The 9410-nt window shown below is 29.0% G+C and overlaps 1 protein-coding gene across 4 annotated transcripts; it reads right to left on the reverse strand.

Annotated features, from left to right (window-relative positions):
* Positions 1-244: 244 nt before the first annotated feature.
* LOC145059334 (transcription factor bHLH128-like) lies at positions 245-7998 on the reverse strand. 4 transcript variants are annotated; one of them, XM_079007192.1, is made up of 6 exons: positions 7546-7993; positions 4022-4188; positions 3749-3886; positions 1122-1187; positions 901-969; positions 245-676 (listed from the first exon to the last, which is right to left on the reverse strand). In XM_079007192.1, the coding sequence occupies exons 1-6, from the start codon at positions 7889-7891 to the stop codon at positions 626-628; spliced, it is 837 nt and encodes a 278-aa protein (XP_078863318.1). In that variant the 5' UTR covers positions 7892-7993; the 3' UTR covers positions 245-625. The 4 variants fall into 4 exon arrangements, 3 of the variants coding, with proteins under 3 accessions (XP_078863318.1, XP_078863320.1, XP_078863319.1); XM_079007194.1 differs by having other exon boundaries at positions 7459-7990; XR_013686736.1 differs by lacking the exons at positions 245-676; positions 901-969 and adding an exon at positions 1554-1654 and having other exon boundaries at positions 7459-7998.
* Positions 7999-9410: the final 1412 nt, after the last annotated feature.

Consider the following 9410-nt stretch of genomic DNA (forward strand, 5'->3'; position numbering starts at 1 on the left):
ACATGTTTATGGGCATATGTTTTGGATCTTATCTAAATTTACATAGTCCAAAGGACTTATAGTCCAGCGGTATCAGGTGTTGTCGCCATTCTTTGAGATCGAGGGTTCAAATCTCGTGGTGGATATAGATGGGATAGGTGTTGTTACCTTAGTAGTAGATTAGAATTGACGGGTCAAAAAAATCTAAAGAGCACCAAAGAGAAACACAATGATCAATTTTTATATTTAGGGCATACAAACAAAATTAATCAAATTAATGAATGTGATAGATATACTCGTTACAGAAACAATATCACAAGGAACTCATGATATAGTTATACAACCCAATAATTAGATGTAACTTCTATAATTACATAAACATTACCAAAATCCTGTAATTACATAAATATCCTAATCAAGAATTAAATGTGCGTATATTAGGTTGTGCTGCGGATTGGATGATACAAAAGAACACGTATATTAAACCAAAGCTAAAGTTAACTTGCTTTCCATTGAATGTAACTCCATGGTCGTCTAGTCGTTTTCACGTGAACAATGACACTCTTATGATCCCTTGGATGTCTATCAACATCATGTGTTACCCTACCAGACTTCCCTTCAATATCTTGCTGCATCAGTATAATTTTCATTTGGGTTTGCATCCACACGAGCAATTTTGGAGTTCATTGTTAAGGTTCTACAAAAGAAGCAAATATTAACCATGTCGCACGATCTACAATATAAGATTAATCAGAAACATTGTCAAGAAAACATGCAATATGCCCCCAACCCTTTTTGGTGCTTAAAATCTCGTAACACAATTAATAATGAACGTATATATATTACTTACAAAATTTACTTATAGGCTAAAAAGAATATTTTATCATTCATTTATTATTATTTAATATAGTTTCTACCAACCTGAACGTGAGTTTGAAGGCCTTTTATATGTTGCACAGCCAGGTCCAACATGTCTGAATAGCTTGTTTGCTGCAAAAAGAATTTTCACCAAAATACATATGTAATTATATTTTGTATGTTATGGTATAAAAATGATACGACTATAGGTTTTATGTATTTGGTGCAATAGAATTAAAACAAAAATCATAAAATAAAAGATGCAATCTAAGTGATACGGCTACCTTATCCATATTTGGAACAAGATCTTGCAACTTCTTCAGCTTCCCGCTTATTCTTGTTCTTCTTTCCTAAATCAACAACAAAATATAAGAACTTGGAACTAATTAATAAGCGTTGACGAGTCGACCAAATGTGCTATAATCATTAATCATTAATGCTTAATAATAATAATTAAGAAAAATAATTGTGTCCAAATCGAAATATTGTAATAATACAGGAACCTTCTTGCAAATTGAAACTCGGTATCACAATCCAAATTTTGATAAATTTAATGTCTTTATTACAATTCAGAAAAAAAAAAAGTTATCGGAAAAACATGAACAACATGTCATTTTGTTGATATTACAACAAAATTACAAATATAATGAAGACCATTAAACTTTGTACCATTATGAGAAGCCACTATTACATTCAATGGATGAAACTCTACGTACCATTATGAGAAGCCACCATAACAATCAATGAATTTGGAGCGTACCATTATGAGAAGTCACCATAACAATCAATGAATTTGGAGTTCAATGACCATTAAACTCTTCAATGAGAAAAATAAAAGCTTTTAATTCATAAATATTTACTATATATATTACATTTTATAACATTTTATTGAACTTTGTAGAGTTGAATGCGTAATAAAAAAAAAATTAATAGAGTTGTATGGATTGTAGAAAGATGATGTGGCAATCCATTGAACTTTATAGAATTCAATGCATTGTGTGATGCCCTAATAACTAATGTTAAATCCTCCATGGCGGCATCCAATAAAAAGATTGATATCGTCCAATCATTAATTTGTTTTTTTCAAAAAGAAAATAGATCCACACATTTCTTCCTCAAACCATAACACACATTTAGAGTATTAAACCAGCATGCATATATAGTATTATAATTGGACGTTGACATAGGCTGCAAATAAGACCATGATCATCATAAATATCCTTTAATTAGCATACGAACCTAAAAAGAAATGGGGTAATACCAAAACCGCTAAATCTGCTTGGACAGAATAGCATATGATTAAACGCAAATATACTAGCAATGTCAAGACCACAATGGACTTTTTACCCCAACAGCTTACGCCAACTAATTCAAGTCATAGCCTACAACACTTTAAACAAAGACATGAAATAAGTCGGAAAAGATTCCAAGAACGACTTGATTAACATTAGCCGATCACCCACAAATAAAGTCTTAGCCTTCCAAGATGACAATTTAGTAGCTAGTAATCTTTTTATGACATCCTTCTACACATCGATGATAAAGGTTACCACCAACGAGAAATCCATATAAGAAAAAGTAGTACAAATAGCCGCACACCAATATCCTTTTCCATCTCGTCAACAGCTATGGAAGAAACTACAATACCTAAAAGACTACTTTTATGCACATTCAACTTTAATTAGTTCGTTAGACAGAAAAAGAAAAGCATTAAAGCATACGAACAACATTATTGTTAACATTTTGTGAGACTACTAACCTAAAAAGATCACATCATTTGCATAAAAAAAAATGAGTGGTTTCCATGGTCTGCTTCCCAAAAGAAAGACCATAAAAGATCTTCTTAGAACCAACCTCCTGAAAGGCTAAACCGTAATACGTAATCCTTCTATCTCCAAAAATAATAGCATAATTAAGGAGAGAGAGGGAGACCTAGTGTCAACTCCCCTCTAAAGATGAAACTCATAACTTAAAGACCCATTAGCATGAACTGGATCCTTGGAAGATTAGAGACAACCTCGAGTCCAAGATATATTTATTTACACCCATAAGAACTTTATTAATAAGCATGTCCGGATGCTAACAATTTCAGGATGGATAACCCCTTATATAGTTTTCGTGTTGGGAGGTCCAAAGTGGACACTATTGTGGTATGTGCCTAAGAGGATGTTACTCATAATCAACAGAAACCTTTGTTAGAAGAATCAGTTGGTGGACTAAACCAGAAAGGTTGTCAAACATCAGTAAGGCCACCATACACCAAAAATTGGTCGATCTTGCTCATCTTAGTGGCCTATTTTGTCTAGCCACATAAAGGATTACCCTCCTAATTAAAGGGATGTCAACTAAACTCGCATTAGAGATATATTCATTAAAATCATCTGCAAAGTTGAGAGTGGAACATCAAAACATATCGTTGTGAATCCAAATGATCATCATCAAATTCACCCATGATTACCACGTACCACTCCATGCCACCGAGTAACCATACCTACTAACTGGTTCAAATTAAAAGACCCCTTTGCAACCGAATATCCTGAGGCGCATAAACCGAAATAATAAAAAAGGAAGTGGCAACAGCTAGGAGTCTACAACCTTCCTCTACAACAAAAGAATCTGAAGAAAACGATCAATATTCAGCAAACAAAGGGTCCCAAATACAAAGAATACCACCCGTTGCACCCTTTGTACTATTAAACACAAAATCAAACTAAACTATTATTAATTGGTTGTTATTTTATGATATTAATCTTTATCGTATTTATCCCATTCTTTTATTTGTATTTTACATGTCTTTATCAGCATATTAATTTGTGTATAATATAATCATGTTATAATGCATAATTTAAATAATACTAATTTACTATATATCTTATCTTTATAACAAAAGAATTAATCCACATTGATTTACCCTTTCTGCAATGCTCCGGGGATGAGTAGCGCAACCACGCTTGGCACGGATTTTACAAGGGACAGAATCATGAGGAAGGTCCATCATCTTCTCCATCGTGGCTGCCTCTAGAGCAGATTCTGATAGCCCAAAATTAAGCTAAAATTCAATTTAATTAAATTGTTAGTATATATATAATCTTTTTATCAATTAAATAGAATCTAAATCACATCTTTATAATTAGTTATCTCCATATAATAAGTAGGATCAGCATAAAAATATCCAATTAAATACCTCAGAATCCATGACATTGAGACCATTGATGTCAAGCTTAGCTCTTTTGTTATGCGATGAGTTTGAAAACATTAGGGAATTTGCAATGTCGTTCTCTTGGGATATTTGAGAAAAAGAACTTGTTCCAGTGAAACTAAGTTGAGAGCTTAATCTTGAACCCCTTCCGTCTACATTATCATCTCATCAATTAGTTCATATAATTATGTTCCTTTTTTAAATTTTGTAAAAAAAAATGATTTTTATACGAAATATATTCATTAAGAAACAACAACATCAATGGTTTACCCGTAACATGTTAATTTAACATCAATCCTTTTACTGGGTTAGTAAGAAGCTAAATTTGATTCATTTAGATTTAAACCGTTTTGTAATTAGAAACCTTTAATTCGGTTTTACATATTTTCAAATGTCTATTATTGGATTCGATAAGAAATTCTATCTGAAAAACTATTAAACAACCGTAAAATTTTAAATGATAGAAACATGACTGCTATCGCTTAAAAAATGATTACAGTTGTATGTATTTTAGTTCTATAACATGAAGTAGATAAATACATATTTGATATGATTAATAATAATTATTATACATGATTTATATATGTATGGAAATTAGATTCTGGTACATGCGCGACGAGCATATGTTTGAGTGGGGATCAGGTGGGGTTGAAGGGGAGACATGTGATTGGTCAGGTACGAATGGTTATGATGATGATTGATGCACTGAATCTACCCACCAATCAACCAACTTTCAAACTAAACAATTACAACTTGCAACTTGCGAATTGCAACTTGCGACACACTTTATTTTTATATTTATTTATTTATTTTTATGTTCGATGCAGGATTTAATATATTCTTTTTGTCACATTAAAATTCTACGATAAACATAAATAAGTATAAATGTAAATACAATATATAATTAAATTATATATACTAAAAGATATGACGGATGGAATTATAATTCTAAATTTAATATACCACATACTATTATCTATAAAAGTGTATTCAAGTACGTATAGAAACACTACTAGCTAGTTTCATCCGTTTTTTATTATATTTTATAAAGCCTTGTTGTTCGTAATTAATGCTTTGTCTTTTCGGTCTGAATGCCTAAGACGATGTATTTTTCAAATAGCAAATTGATATAAAAATATATAATTTTATACAAATACAAAGTACTTACAATAGATATTAAAACAGCCGACGTCAACGCGATTGAAGAGTAAATAATAATGGTAATACGGTTTAATATTTTAAATCAAAGAACAACTGTTAAATGATGAAATTCAAAGCTTCAATTAATACATTTTAAGTATATATTTTATGGGCTTGAATTGTATGATATTTTACACCGTTGTTTAACGATTATTAGTTAGATTATATTCGTTTAAGTATATATTTTATGGGCTCGATTTATAGTGTTTTGTAGAATATATATATATATATATATATATATATATATATATATATATATATATATATATATATATATATATATATGTGCACCTAAAGAAATCTATATATACAAATTAATCAATTAAAAATCAAATACAACAGTAAGAAAAAAAAATATTCGAAAAGCAAAACCATGGGCTTTGTTTAAAACCAATGGATGATATTTAAGTCCCACTTGTCTACATATACAGTGTATTATTGGTCTTTCTAACTACTTGTTCAATCTTGTTTCATGTGAATGTCTTCCAATTGAGTGTGAAAAATATATAATATTTAGTTAAATATTTAAAGGAAAATAGTCATTGATCGACATAAATATGTTAAAATAGTTTTAATTCAATTAAGTGCAAAACCAATTAGCACAAATAAGTAATTTGAACATGTGAACAAGAAAATAATGAAAAGAATGTATATATGTTAATAATTTGATTATGAAATATATAAGTATGTGACTAATAAATCTGATTGTAAAAATTACTAATAAATCTGATTGTAAAAATTATATATTAACTGAAAATATACCAAAATATTAATTAAAAACTATACCACACATTTAGGATAAATTTTTATAAATTGAGGTCTTATATATCTTCTGTGTGGGAGGAAACTTAATTAATTGATCAATGGAATTGTTATGTACTGGAAAATGGAAACCAATTAATATAGATTGGTGTTTATTGTTTTCAAAGTAGGGTTTTCGTTTAAACATGAGCTATATATGCGCTTTGGTTAACAAATGAAGACCTTGTATTCATAAAATATTGATTCATTAAATTCCCTTATAATTTAAATAAATAAATATGATATGTTTTATTACAACTGGATAAATATAATGTACGTAAACCTAATCTGTTTTATTACAAAATATAAGGATATATATGACTAATAAGTAATAACTATTAATGCAAAAGATGTAAAAATATAATTTTATGCAATTTTGAATTTAATAAATTCATCATTTCAAAATTTCAACCTTAACAAATACAGAACTTATAAGAAATTCGTGAGTTAATGAATAATCTCCCCATCAAGAGATTAAAATGCATAATATATAGTATGTATATAATTAATAACTATTAAAGTATTAGTGCAAAAGATGTAAAATATAAGTCTATTCAATTTTGAATAATTAATATATTAATCATTTCAAATTTTCAACTATAAAAAAACTCAGAATGCATCAGAAATTCGTGAATTAATGAATAATCTCCCCATTAAGAGTACTGTTAAAAATGCATAATAGTACACATACATTGCATGAATTAAACTTCATAATTAAATAATGCTAATATCCAGTTTTGCTAAGAAAAAAAGTTAGAATTAAAGTTTCTGAAAGTATATGATATATATCGTATAAGATTGTTTTATCTTTAAAACTATAGGAAAAATACTCATGTATTTGCATGAAAATACATTTACTTTGTGCATGGCTCTACGATTTTATCAGGTGTTATTGGTACATTTGGTTTTTGGAATACTAATGTGTGTGACACTTTATATATGTGCATTCCTGTAGAAATTCACTAAATTAGGGCATCATTTCATATTAAATAATATGTCAGTTCTATATGCAATACATTAAATTTCAGAAAGAGATCAAGAAATTGAAGGGTTTAAGCGAGGGTGGTAAAATGTGTATTACATCTTCAACCATGCATTATTTGATAAACCTATATGTTGTAATTAAGGGTATACGCATTAAAAAGGTAACGAACAGTGATAGAGATAAAAAAATCATTTTTGAAACGTTTTAAACGAACAATGCAAGTTGAAAGCAATTATGAATATAATATTTTTAGGGTTTTCCTTTATGCGTACTCCGATGAATACTATATATCATCATGGAAACTTCTAGGTCAAGATGTTTTATATATAATTTAACCGAGCTAATATAATCTTCTGCTAATTAACAAATTATAAGTATGGATTTCAATTAGATACATAAGTAAAATAGGGTGTGAAAATATAATTAAAGGACGAACCAGTGGGGGTAGAAGAAACAAGAGTGTTGAGAAAACCGGCGGGGGAGCTGCCGTGCCGGAATAACGGAGACGGAGTCTGAGATGTACCTTTCAAACCATTAAAAGCGGTTGCGAACTCGTTTAAACGGAATGAGGTGGTTTGTAACCGATCTCCGGTGGAGAGCTGCGAAGATGTCGAATCTGGAGGTGAGAAGAAGCGAGTAGGGGTGCCGCCTCCGCCAACCATATTGTGATTTCCGACGGTGGTATGTTGGGTTTGTCCATTGATGACGGAGTCTACGGTGGTGGTTAAAAAGGAGACGGGAGCAGAACGGTAGCGAGCGAGGCCTTGCTGTGCTCCTCCCCCACCGCCGTTAACGTTACTGCCATTGATGTTGTTAGGATCTCCTCCTGAAGTCTGAGATGCGGAAGATGAATTGGAGGTGGGATACATATCAATCTTTCTTTGCCAGAAATGGGGAAGATGGAGAGAGATGAAGGTCGTTGAAGAAGCAGCCTGCAAGAGATGCGTTGGATTGGATAAATATAAGAGGAAATTAATCTCCCACTTGTTCAAAGTCTGCGGTCTCTTTCGACAAGCTATTTCAATTTCTTTTACTTGATTTTTTAATCAACTATTCCATTAAAGGCTTAAAGCTAAAAAGTAAAAACATTTTTCTAATTCTTGTTATGTCTTTGGAAAAAATATCATTTGCAAAAACATCATAATTAGTAGCAATTAAGTATCAAAAATTAAAAAAAAATGAGTTGTAATGGTTATATATAAAAAAATAAATTCATTAGCAATAAATTAAAGATAATAAGTTAATATTGGATTGTCTTATGAATATATAGATTTAAAAACGTTTTTAATAATTACTTTTTTTTCACGTCTTTAACCATTTTTAAATTCACGTTTTCATAATAAAAATGTCAAAAATCATATTTTGCTATGACACAATTTATTATCTATTATCGATTATTATCATGTATTTCAAAGTTTGGATGATTTATTGTCCAAAAAGATAATGTTGAGGTGATACAATCTCATAGGTTTTTCTTGTTTTCGCGTTTTCGCAAATTATTTGTATTTTCGCATGAACCTCCCAATATATATATATATATATATATATATATATATATATATATATATATATATATATATGTTCAAATGTTGATTGACATCTATTGTGTGGACGTGTGGATAACGCTATTCTATGAGAATTATAAAGAAAATATGTTGTTTGATAATATGAATACATTCAATCTTATATAATTATTTTAATTATTAAACATTTCACTAATTAAATCATCTATAATGTTATTATATATATATATATATATATATATATATATATATATTTATATTTTAATTATTCTCGTTATGTCAGAATGTTATCAGGATGTTGATTGAGTCGTATTCTGTAAGAATTAAAATAAACAAAAAAAAGATGAATGAGAACAAAAATGAATTAGAATTTGTGAGAATCCATTAAAATAACAATAGTTCTATGAGATTGAACGTATTCACATTACTAAACAACATATTCTCTTAGTAATTTTCATAAAATAGCATTATCCACACATCCATATATATATATATATATATATATATATATATATATATATATATATATATATATATATATATATATATATATATATATATATAAGTTAAATTTTAAAGCTTTATATTGGAAATGGTGTGACATTGTACCGTTTGGTGCCGTTGAAGATTATAATTAGTAACAACCTATTATAATAAATAAAAGTTTTTTGCCACATGTCATCTTCTCATTCATTTGGACACATGACATTTTCTAAAAATTTTAAATTTTTTATTTTCCACTTGTCATTTTATTGTATTTTTCATTTTATTAAATTAAAATTCCACATTTAATATGTAAGGTAATATATATGTAAGGTATTTATTAGAAATGATTTATATATGTAATGTATTCAATACATTAAAG

Source organism: Lactuca serriola, chromosome 6 (assembly GCF_051521515.1).
Source record: "Lactuca serriola cultivar US96UC23 chromosome 6, Lser_US96UC23_V15, whole genome shotgun sequence".
In the NCBI taxonomy this organism is placed as follows: Eukaryota; Viridiplantae; Streptophyta; class Magnoliopsida; order Asterales; family Asteraceae; genus Lactuca; species Lactuca serriola.